Source organism: Loxodonta africana, chromosome 27 (assembly GCF_030014295.1).
Source record: "Loxodonta africana isolate mLoxAfr1 chromosome 27, mLoxAfr1.hap2, whole genome shotgun sequence".
In the NCBI taxonomy this organism is placed as follows: domain Eukaryota; kingdom Metazoa; phylum Chordata; class Mammalia; order Proboscidea; family Elephantidae; genus Loxodonta; species Loxodonta africana.
The window spans coordinates 28,725,123-28,737,897 of NC_087368.1; the positions used below are offsets into that span (position 1 = coordinate 28,725,123).

At 38.7% G+C, this 12,775-nt stretch overlaps 1 protein-coding gene across 1 annotated transcript in view; it reads left to right on the forward strand.

Moving 5' to 3' along the window:
* The first annotated feature begins 1,622 nt into the window (after nt 1-1,622).
* The window catches only part of LOC111752149 (RNA-binding motif, single-stranded-interacting protein 3-like), a 159,733-nt gene continuing 148,580 nt past the window's right edge, over nt 1,623-12,775 (forward strand). Inside the window, exon 1 of the mRNA XM_064277316.1 lies at nt 1,623-2,487. Coding sequence (XP_064133386.1) covers nt 2,210-2,487 — 278 coding nt within the window. The 5' untranslated portion in view covers nt 1,623-2,209. The remainder of the gene's footprint in view (nt 2,488-12,775) is intronic.

The following is a 12,775-nucleotide window of genomic DNA, read 5'->3' on the forward strand; positions in this document are numbered from 1 at the left end:
TAAATATTTTGGGAGTCAGTGAAAAAAGATGAAGACCCTCAACGAGATAAATTGACACAGTGGCTGCAACAATTGACACAGTGAGGATGGCACAGGACTAGGCAGTGTTTCATTTTGTTGTACACAGGGTTCGATATGAGCCGGAACCGACTCGGCAGCATCTAACAACTACAGCAAGTGTTTATTAAGCACTTATGAGGTACGAGGCTAGGCTATTGATATAAAGGTTGACAGTCTCTCCCATCAGGGAATATATAGATTAGTGCTATAGACAGACGCTAAATCAGTGACTGAACACACATTAGATAATGCTAACTGCTTTGAAGGAAAATAACAGAGAGCTGTAGGGTACAACTGATTCTGAGATAGGAAGGCTGTGTAAGAGTCAGCTGAGCAGATTTAGACTGAGAGTGAGAAGGGTGCAGAGGTGGGAGTGGAACTCAATCTGGTCCAAGATGTGATTGAAGAAATAGCCAGAGAACGATTCATATGGGGATTTGAGGCCTTTTTATTAAGTGTAGGTTTATCCTCAGTTCAGTGGAAAGCCACTCTGGAACCCTGCAAAAAGAGATCAGCTGTCTTTGATCAAGGCCATGGTCAGCTCCTTTTCCAGGGCATCTCATCATCTTCCTGAGCCCAAAAGGCTATTGACTCAGGCTTCAACACAGTTTTGGAATGAAAAGCCTGCACTATTTATCTGCCGATTGTGTGTGCGTTTTTTAGAATGAGACTGTAGAGACACAAAGTGCATTTTTTTTTCTTCATTTTCTTCCTTCAAATCCTCATTTAGCTTTCCCCCTTGGCACAAAGGTTCTTAACAGTGTGACCATAGGTGAATAAATGCTTTTTTGCTCTTGTGTCTAAACTTGTCGTTTGGTAAATCCTGACCCCCTAAAAAAAAAAAAAAAAACCTAGCCGTGATTAAACAGCTAATAAGTCTTCGAGTCAGACCCAGCCAATAGTTTCTCCACTGGAATCTTGATGAATGTGCTCATTGTGTCTTTGGCAACCTTCTGGGTTATGGTTGACAAAACCTGGGATAGTTATATAGACTAGTAGCACTGGCAAGAAAGATATGATCCATAAATATTATCATTATTATTATTACTTCCACAACCTTCATTGTTAACATTTATTATACATTTACTAATTTTCAGGTACCATATTGTTTGCATTAGCTCACTAAGTCCTTGTAAAGACACTGTGATATAAGAAAATACTGTTATTACCCTCCTTGTATTAATGACAATGCTGAGTCTCAGGAAGTAAAGGAACCACCCAAAGGTCACACAACCAATTAGAGACCCAGCAGGGACTCAAATTCGAAGAGTATGATTTGAGAATTTAGGCCTGTATTAAATAATAACAATAATAAAGTAAAATGAGTATATGTATTTATAATGGCCCAGCGGCCTATATAATTATAAACATCCTCATATTTTATATTACAAGTTGTTGAGGGTCATTTTATCATTTCTATTTTGTCATAAAATGGCGTGACAGATTAGAGTCGTAGTTGTAGACTGGAGAGACATCTATTCCCCAGGGGACATTTGGCAATGTCTGAATATGTTTCCTGTTGTCACAACTGGGGGCAAGTGCTACTAGCATCTGGTGGAAAATGGCCAAGGATGCCACTCAGCATCCTATAATGCATAGGACAGGCCTTAACCAAGAATGTTCCTGTCCAAAGTGGCAATAATGCTGAAGTTCAGAAACCCTCTATTAGAGTAGTTTAAAGGGGATCTTGAGTCCAAGGAGAGAAAGGTGGCTCAGTCTTGCAAACAAGGGGCATTCCACATAAAGAAACATTTTTGGAACTGGGGAAAGAGCTAAGATAGATTCATTCATTGATCAGTGGAATCAGTATTTATAGAGTGCTGGATAATTATGGTGAGGGAAACAATAGAGATAAACCAAAGGGGCTTAGCTATTAAATATATGTTAGGGGTATAGTTTTGGTGCCAAGAGCGAGCCACTTTCTTTCATTAAGGAGGGAGATAGTGTCTTACTTTACAGGTCTAAGGAAAATTAGAGTGTGGTCAGGGACCAACTTAGAAGCCATATGCTACTTACAGGAGTACATGGTAACTTTCTGTACCATTTATGACTGACTTACGCTGATCCGAAGGTAGGTCCAGAAGGGAAAAAAGCAAATGATATTCTCAGAGGCAACATCTGGTAGCAATCTAAGTATGTGTGTGTGCATATGGAATGGAGAGGCCGAGAAGCTTGCATTGCTTTCAAATTGCTCTGCTGGCCTGTGAACAGGTGCTGGCTTTGTTTTTCCAGTAACAGCTTTTTCTGTTTCCAGCAGTCCTATGCACCAGCTCCCCACCCCATGGCTCCTCCCAGCCCCAGCACAAACAGCAGCAGCAACAACAGCAGCAGCAACAGCAGCGGGGAACAATTGAGTAAAACCAACCTGTACATTCGAGGTCTTCCACCAGGCACCACTGACCAGGACCTAATCAAGCTGTGCCAACCGTAAGTGCCCCTCTGCTCTTTGCACCATTTCTACCCCACGTACTTGCCCACGAGGGCTCAGTCCACAGAGGACTTGTTATGGTGCCCAATGTACCCACTTGTTGGTGTCTTGGGCAGGAAGACTCCTCTGTATAAGCAAAACTTAAACTTGGCATTTGAGTTCAGCTTATTTTAGGGATTAGGACTTGTTTGGTTTTTGTTGTGAAGGTGGATATTCTTGAGCACATATATGTGGGAATGCTGATTGACACGCCAGCATTGACCCGAAAAATGGTGAGCAAGTATTGAGTTGCACTCTCAAGCCATGTGGCTCATGGAACCAATGAGAAATGTCATGAAAGATGCTGCTTTACTTGTTGGTGAGGGAAATCTCACAACTCAGAAGTGGTAATTCAGATTGCTTATCTCCTGTTTTGCAGAACATTTCTGGCCAGTGCTTGGTAAATGTTGGCATAACCCAAAAAACCCACCAAACCCACTGCTGTCAAGTCCATTCTGACTCATAGCGACCCTGCGGGACAGAGTAGAACTTCCCCATAGGGTTTCCACATCTTTCTCTCCTGGAGCTGCCAGTGGGTTTGAACCACCAACGTTTTGGTTAGCAGCTGAGCGCTTTAACCACCGTGCCACCAGGGCTCCCGTAGGTCCAACTAGAGCCAGGTAGTTGGAGAATCATAAGGCTTATTCTCCAGTTTCCTGGCAAATGTGTACTGCCAAGTCCAGTGGAGCCATCTCCCCCCAAGGCCAAGAACTGTAGTCACCAAGTAGTTTTGTCTTTGTTCGGAAATGCTGTATTCATTAAATCACCATCCAAAAGAGTTCATTAATCTCTTATCTAACAACACTTATTTTATCACCTCTTTTATTTCTATCCAAATAAACTAGATATATTTAAACTTACCCTCTGAATAACATAGTGGATAATGAATTAAGAATCATAGAACTGTGTTTTTATATTGCTGTCTGATTACTTTCAAAATACTATCAGTCCAGTGGATTTGTCCTTTGATTATGTCTTAGCTGGGTGTTTTTAAAAATTGGGAAACTATTACTCAATTGTCCTTTCTTTTGCAATACTTTTACAAGAACGTTGAGAGGATATTTATTTTGTAAAATTTCCAACCTCTAAAATATTAAAAGAGTAAAACAATAAGCAGACGGTATTTATTTGCCTTTGCTCTGGATTTTAAGACGGAGAGTAAATATCAAAACAACAGGAAGTGGCAGATACACCAAAACACAAGTACGTAACTGTATAATCAGCTGCCAAGAAAATATGTGGATTAGGGTGGAGGCGCCCTTTTGTTAATGATTGCCTTCATTTGTGAAGGAGGTAAGGCAGAACCTCGAAAAGTAAATATTTATGTAAAATCAGTTATTAAAAAAAAAAGAATGTGAAAAATTACAGGCCTAAGAGACTAAGACGTACAAGTATGTATCGGATTTTGTTCCAAGATGATTACAAAGTCTAAGGTTGGGTCTTGGAAGGTAAATAATACAAGTTTTTCTGGTTATTGTTAGAAAAATCTCAGCTCTTTTGGAAAGTTGGTTCTTGAAAAATGTGAAAGATTATAGGCTGTGTGTTAGAAACATCAGAAGACGTATCTTGTTTAAAGGGCACTGATATGAAAAGAAAGAGTATCTGTTATCCTTGATTTGTATATGAATCTCATTCATTAGAAAACATTGGTGGGTATCAAGGAAAGGTTTTTTTTTTTCCCCACTTCCTTATACTCTCTGGAAAGTTTGTTGAAATACACATTCCTGGGCCCAAGTTATTATGATTCACTTGGTCTGGGCTGGACCCCAAGAATACACATTTCTCAGAGGCTCCTGGTGCTGTTGATGCTGCTTGGCTATGGATCACATTTTGAGAAGCACTCTATCTACTGTAGTATGAAGACTCTCGACTCTTCATCATGCATAAAGCTGTACCTAATATATTGAGGGTGGCTGAAGTGGAATCCTGTATATTAGAAATTGCTCAGCCACTATGTGATCTTGAGGCTCTTTGAGACTCAATTTCCACTTTATAAAAGGGTGGGTTGCGTTTGATTATTTCTCAGTTTACTTGATGTATCAGTGGTGTGATGGAGCTACGTCTGACTGGTTCACTAGAGTTAATCGTTAAATATCAAGAAATTTTGTGTGCTAGTTGTTACTGACTTGGTGGCTTAAAATCGGTGGTGGTGAGAGTATTTATACCATAGAAATCATCAAGCCTGACAAATCAGGCCTTTTTTTCCTTCTTTTTTTGGAGAGCTGGTTTATGAACACACTGCCAGCATAGTATGCTACTATTAATTTCATAACAGTGTCTGAGTCTACACAAAACGTGGTCATAAATTTACGTATGGAAGGTATCACCAGGAAGTCTGTATTAGTGTTTTTATCCCAGGAAAGAGCTCTGGTGACAAAGATTGTTATAGAGGAAAGAAGCTTTGTGAATATTTCTCATGTGGCCTTCGAGAAATTTGAAGAATGTTAAGTGAACAAAGGGGAAGAGTTACTTGTTCCTATTAGTTTTTGCTTGCTAATAGGATCTGGCCTGGGCTATTGTTATTTAAAAAATGTTTCTTGGCCATGCAATTACTGAAGGTGTCTGGACCTGGGATGTATCCCTGGATTCTTTTTTCTAGAGACTCTTAGAGAACTGGTGTGACCAGGCAACACAGCGTTGCGGACATGGCTGAGCGCTAGGAGACTGGGTTTCAATCCTGGCTGTACCGTCAACTGGGTCTGTGGCTTGCGACAAATTACTCATCCCCTCCTACCTTTGGTTTCCTGCAGGTACAAAATTCTGATCTTTGAATGAAGTGAAATTCTGATCATTATTTAGCAGTGACACCTTCTCTGGGTCACCTTTTGCATCTTTTCACCAGTCCTTTTTTGTAGCTGTTGGCAGGGTCACAGCCTGAATTGATTCCATTGCATGAGTTTGACCTGATAGCGGGTGAAACCTTTGGTAAGAGACCAATGCGGGTCATCTGCAAAGTCAGGTTCCCTCATTTGTACTTCGTTCTCTTACAGTGGCCATGACTGTTTTTCATTAGTGTCTTCTAAAAACTCAAATCATTTTGCCTTGCTGTATTACTTGTCTAACACTTTAAAATGATTTCACCTTAAAAACTGATAATATTTGTAGGTTTAAATGAGCTGGCTATCAGGATACATTTTCCATGTGTATTGCTATAAAATTACAAGTACTTTTAGATTTCATGTTTTCTTATATTGTAGGAAATGCAATATTTGCTAACATCCCTAGTAATAAAATGATAGAAAACAGAGATATACAGAAGAGCATAGACATATCAAATTATCTGGTATTAGTATACCATATTCATATTAATACTAATGAACAGGAAGAAAATTACATTAGAGAAAAAGAAATTACATTATTTCTCTCTATAGAATCTGAGAGGAAATACTTATTGAGCAATTTGATTCACATTCATCATCAGAGCTCCTATGTTAGGATTGCAAGTACAAGCAAAAAAAGACCAAGGAATAATAAATATGAAGAATGATTTTACTCTATGGGAAATCTCTCTAACTATATCTATGTTTGGAGTGAATGAATGCATTACGATCGTGTGTCTTGTAGGAGATGCCATAGTTAAAGACCTTGTAATGTCTTCGGCTTGAGAAATATGAAAGAATTTTACAGTATTTACTCTGTAAATAGACAAAAAAAAAACAAACCCACTGCCATTGAGTCGATTTCGACTCATAGCAACCCTATAGGACAGAGTAGAACTGCCCCACAGAGTTTCCAAGGAGTGCCTGGTGGATTTGAACTGCCGACCTCTTGGTTAGCAGCTATAGCACTTAACCACTACGCCATCAGGGTTTCCCACTCTGTAAATATCAACAAATATTTACAGAGAACTCGATGCGTGCCAGGAGGCATGGCCTGAGGATTCAGTTTTAAGTGCGTTTCAACAAAAGAATTGCCTTAGCAGAGCTTACATTCCATCAGAGAAAAGGGACATCAAATAATCATATGATTTAACATAAAATTGCCACTTTTTTAAGCACAAAACAAGACAAGGACCTGGTACTAAGAGAGTCTGTCACATGGAATTAGACCTAGTTAGGGTGATTAGGAAAGTGTCTTTGACGAAGTCACAATTGGGATCAATAGAATGAATAGGTTTAACTAAGTGAGGAGTGAAGGGAAGAGTATTTCAGGGAACAGTATGTGTGTGGCCCCAATGGATGGAAGGAGCTTGATGAGGATGAGGGGCTGAAGGAAAGGCCAGTGTCACTGTAGCAGAGAGAGGGAGGTAGAATATGGAGACATGGAAAGGGATAAGGTGATCCCTTTATAGATTATGTTAAGAACTTTGTTTTATTTAAAGAGCAATGGAGGAAACCATTAGATTGTTATAAAAAAGAAGGTAACATAATCAGATTTTTCTTCAGAGTGGAGAGAAGGAATCCCATGAGAGCCAGGATCAGTCAGAATGTGGATGGCTGAAAAGCAAGTGAGAAGAAGAATTTGTGGTCAGAGAAGAGGGTGTTTGAATTAATAATTTGAGCAGTGGAACAATTATGTGTGGTGACCGATGTCTTTATCAACGTATTCATTTTTCCATTAAAAAAACAACCTGAGAGACAGCCAAATAAACCCCAAAAGAAACAGTGATGTAAAACTGAATAGATCTAAAACGTTTGATTTTCAGTTAATCACTTTTTCTTACCCTGTCATAAATGGGTCAGCAATGTACTATTAAACATGTAGTAGCTGTAATGTTAAAAACATTAAAAGCAAATACAATGAAAACCAAAGCTGCAATTGACTAACAGATACATTCATGGGGTAGAACACTTGGATTATATACATCCTATGGACTCGACTGCTAACCAAAAGGTCGGCAGTTAGACTCCACCAGCCGCTCCTTGGAAACCCTATAGGACAGTTCTACTTTGCCCTTTAGGGTCACTATAAGTCAGAATAGACTCAATGGCAACAGTTTAGGGTTTTTTTTGTTTTGTTTTGTTTTATACTTATTTCAGAGCCCTGGAGGCACAGTGGTTAAGAGCTTGGCTGCTAACTGAAAGGTCAGCAGTTTGAATCCACTAGTGCCTCCTTGGAAACCCTATGGGGCAGTTCTGCTCTGTCCTTTAGGATTGCTATCAGTCAGAATTGACTCGACGGCAACGGGTATGGTATACTTATCTCAGGAGCCCTGGTGGCACAATGGTTGAAGTGCTCAGCTGTTAACCAAAAGATCTGCTGCTGTGGGAGAAAGATGTGGCAGTCTGCTTGTGTAAACATTTACAGCCTTGGGAACCCTATGGGGCAGTTCTACTCTGTCCTATAGGGTTGCTACAAGTTGGAATCAACTCAATGGCAATGAGTTTGGTTTGGACTGGGATACTTATCTCAAGAGGAACAGTTGGAAATGGGGAAAGATAGATTTGGTTTAATGATGAGAGAGAGTATGTGTATTGCAATTTTTATGGACCAAATAAAATTTTTGTACGGATTTTTTTTCAAATATTTAGCTGTACTTCTTCCTCCTGAAAAATTGGTAACCTATATGTTTTTAGGTGGTTAAGAGCTTGGCTTCTAACCAAAAGGTTGGCAGTTTCAATTTACCAGCTGCTCCTTGGAAACCCGGTGGGACAGTTTTACTCTGTCCTATAGGGTTGCTATAAGTCGGAAATCACCTTGATGGTAGTTGGTTTGGTTTTGGTTTATTATATGTTTGTAAACATGGCCTTGAAACACACTGAAATTGCTTCAAAAAGAAAAAAACCAGACATTTAACATAATGGACAGAATTTAAAATGGAATAAATGATTAATATGTTTATATATTCCACATCTATAATACCTTTTATCTGAGAGTCTTCATGGTTGATAAATTTTATTTAGTACAATGCTCTTGAAAAGCCCTGGAAGTTGCCCCCACTTGTACTTGAGTAACTAATCCAGAGTTAATTGCAATATTGTCCAAGACAGAGTGAATCGTTCTTCTGTCATAAAGTGGATGTGCTGTTTCTAAGGCCACTTGAAGGAAAAGGGAGAGAACCACTTGGGCAAGTGCTCACATATTTCCAATCATCACCAGAAGAGCAAGAAAGTCAGCTGGGTGGCCCTTCATTTTTCTGTTTAAATGCCCTCACTGCTTAAGCTATGCCACCCTAGCATTGCTCTTTTAAAAGGAAGCTGTGAATATCACTTTCATGTTTAACAAGAGAGGAGAAACGCCTACGATGAAAAGCCAGGGAAACAAAATGGGAGCGTTGTGCTTGAGAGCTACAGGGTCTGCCCAAGCTGACCTCCCAGACTTTTACCCAAGCCTGTTGGATGTCTTGGTGTGTTGTGCGCTGAACGCTAAATAGTAAGAGCAGATTTGAGTGCCATCCGGGCTCTGAGTGCAGAGTTCATTATACAGGGTGTCAGACAGTTTTGACAAATGCGCCGACACAATCAAACCTTCTATCAATTTATAAGTAACCTTGTCACAGTAATCTGTCAAACTGTTCAGATACAACTAAAGAAAAACAAGTCATCACGTGCTCCGGGGTAACAATACCGGCAGCCCCTGGGTTATGAACGAGATCCATTCCTAAGTCTGTCTTTAAGTCGAATTTGTGGGTAAGTCGGAACAGATACATATGGTTCTCATTTAGCTTCAGTTGGTCAAATGTTTCTCTTAATAGACAGCATATATTTTACCATTCTATGTGTGTATAACGCTTAAAAAACACTTCCAAACCACTCAGTGTTTTCATTAGTGTCACAGAGCAGTGCGTGCATTTATCATGAACCATCGTATGTATTCAACTCAAATTTTTAACGTAATAGGCTTTTTTGGCAATCCATTCTTAAGTACGGGTTGTCCATAAGTCAGACGTTCATAACTCGGAAACTGCCTGTAAATAAAAATGTGACTGGAAACTTTTGAGTTCTTTCTTACTGTGTCATTGAAGATTTAAAATTTCCCTTTAATAGAGCCTGAGAAAATTTAGTAGTAACTTTCTTCTCCAAGTCAGAATCAAATTACACAGCTGCTTTTGAGGTGTCATAAATCTGTAGAGGCAGGTGTGAACAAGAAGTGAATTCAAAAATCTTTGAACCTTGCTTTTGTGTAATTTAAATGAGAGAGTGCCTTAGAGACTCAAATTGGATGTCTGACACTTGAGCACGTGTATTAATTCAGCTATATCTCAACTATATTTGCCAAGTATCTACTGTAAACCAGATACAATATATATTTTCTAATTAATAGTAGTTATAATTAATAATAGATTGTTATATGCATACATTATTAATAAAACCCACTGCATTAATAGTATTTATTATTACATACCTTGTACTCTGTGAAGCATTTATAATATTTAATAAGCAAAACAACTCTGTGAAGTATGAACAACTAAGTATTAAATTACTTAGTAACATTTGAGTAAACTGAGACTCAAATTGGTTAAGGGGCTTGTCCAAGTTTACACAACCACCGAGATTGAAAACCTGGCTCTGACTTCAAAGCCCTCGTTCATATCCACAAAAAGTATTCATTTAATGGGAACAAGGATACCTTAAGTCATGAATTCTGCAACTTGGGTGCCTATGAAGATCCCTTGGGGGAGTTTTAAAAGTTACTAATGCCTGGATCTTATACTCAGGGATTCTCCTTTAGCAACCATGAGATTTAGCCTGGATATCAAAATTTTTTTAAAGCCCTCCAGAGGTCAATGACACCTGCATTAATTGGAAAACAATTTAATTCTCTGTTTTAACTTTCTTACTCTGACTTTCATTAAAAAAAAAAAAAACCAGTGCCATAGCTCTTAACCATTATGCCCCCAGACTTTCATAGGAACTAACAATTTCATAGGATCTACCAATTTTCTTTAAATTAACCAGAAGACTTACAGATAATTTCTATTAAGAAATTTGGGGATGCATTGAATTTTCTGATCACAAAATTAGATTTTTAGACCAGGCATGTGGAAAATCAAGCCCTGGAGTACGTCTCTAAATATGCTTTAAATAATGTAATTGGAAGGATCTCACTCTCCTTCACATAATTTTCACATGTTAAGCATGTTTTCCAACATCTTGTTTTTGATAATGTTTGTATTTAGGTGATGGCTAAGCAAGAGATCCTTCCTATTTTGACTCATATTAATAAAATTCTGGAAACCCTGGTGGCGTAGTGGTTAAGAGCTATGGCGCTCACTATCCAAAAGGTCGGCAGTTCGAATCCACCAGGTGCTCCTTGGAAACCCTAGGGGCAGTTCTCCTCTGTCCATTAGGGTTGCTATGAGTTGGAATCGACTCAACAGCAATGGGTCTGTTTTTCTTTTTTTTAAATTAAAGTTCTAAAGATTGTTTTGTTTTATTGTGGAACCATAGTCCCATCAACGTTAGCCTAGTGAATTTTTAAAAATAATCAGCATCTACCAGCATCTTTGGGGGCATCTTGAGAAATTTGTTTCCATTGACCTTTGACCATTCATTATTGTTTTCATTACACTGAATAAAGAAAATTGTGCCGAATGTTTACTTGTCACATGATTTATCCAAAATATATTTAAATTGCCTGATAACTGATATTGATTTTCTCCTATTATCCTAGAAATAGAGAACAATAAAAATGAAATCATTGAGAATGACAGTTGACTCAGGTTTTGTTGTTGCCTTGCTGGTGGTAGCATGAAAAATCTGGAGACAGAAAAGGTTGTCGTCAACTCTTTCTGCATCGGTAAGGCAAGGTCCTTGAGCTGGAGAAGAGGTGGAATTTCAGCTACACATCATACAAAGTACATGGAAATTTAAGGGACTTGGGGTTCAAGAGCAGGCCTTGACAAATTCACATGGCATCCTGGGTTCCAATTTGCCCAGTGATTTTCTTATTACCAAGTATAGCTGATTCTATTTTAGCTGTCATTTTATTTGATCTCTCTGTTACCTGGTCTTGTTGACCCCTCCTTGTTCTCACAACTCTCTTTCCTTGATTGTCATACTTCTCTTTCCTGTCTCTCCTATATTTTTGAGATGCTTCTTTTCAGGTTCTCTTCCTCCAACTGCCTCTTGAGTATTTTGATGTTAGCCAGAGGTGGTACCTTTTCTCTTCTGGCTCTACACACTGTCTTCTCTCCTTTATTTAAATAACTTCAGCTATTCAGTGATTATTCAATCTATATCTGCAGCCCGTGGACTCGTGTTTTAGTCCTAGATCCATATGTGGTTATTCCCTGGATAATTCTGACTTTGTATCCCAAGAATTATTTAACTCATTGTCCCTAAAGGATTATCCCTAGACTCTTTCCTTCTTTGATGTCCTGCTTCTCAGTGAATGCCACCATCAACCACCCAGTCATCCAAAAAAAAAAAAAAAAAATCTTGAGATCACTCTTTTCCTCAGCCTCCAGTCAGTTCCCAAGATCTATAGGTTTACCTGTTTTGTGTTTATGATATCCAGAATCTCTTCTGCTTCTTTACTGCTATAGTTCATTTACTGAGTTATTCAATAGTAATTGTTGGATGTCATCTATGTACCTAGCACTGCAGATACCCTAAAGAATGTTACATTTCTGCTGTCACAGAGCTTCTAAAAGGGAGAGACAATACACAAATAAATAAGTAAAGAAAAAACTACACTATATAAATGCCATGAAAAGTAGGTGGTAAGTAGTGATAGAGTGGTTATTATAGACTGATGAGGTCTTTAAGGTGATATCTCAATTTCGAGAATCCAGACATACAATAGTCAGGAGGAAGGGAATTACAGAAAGTTAACAGTTTGTACAAAAGCCCAGAGGTAGAAATGAGCTTGTTGGATTTAAGGAACATGAAGAAGGTCAGAGTAGTTTAAGGATAGTGAGTAAGGGGGTGGGCAAGGTGTGGATGGTAAGAGATGAAGTCAAAAAGGTAAATCAGGGCCAAATCAAAGGGTTTTGTATGTCAGTGTAAGGAGATAGGATTTTATCGTAATTTATTCATTTTATTAAGAAAAAATATTCTAGTTACTTTGTAAAGAATGGATTTTAGGGGAGCATGGGAGAAGGAGCAAGAGAGTGATCAAGGAAGCCATTTGTAAGTTCAAGAAGGAGGTGATTTTGAGCATTATAATGGTGGTGGTTTAATGTGATCGATTCGGGATATAGTTTGGAGGTAGTCCTGGTAGAAGTTATTGATGAATTGGATATGGCAGGAGGGTTAAGGGAAAGAGGAATTAGAGATATCTCCTCAGTTTTCAGCTTTGGCATCTAGAGGGGGGTGGAACCATTTAATAAAATGAGAAGGATTGTGGAGTAGCAGCTTTGGGTGG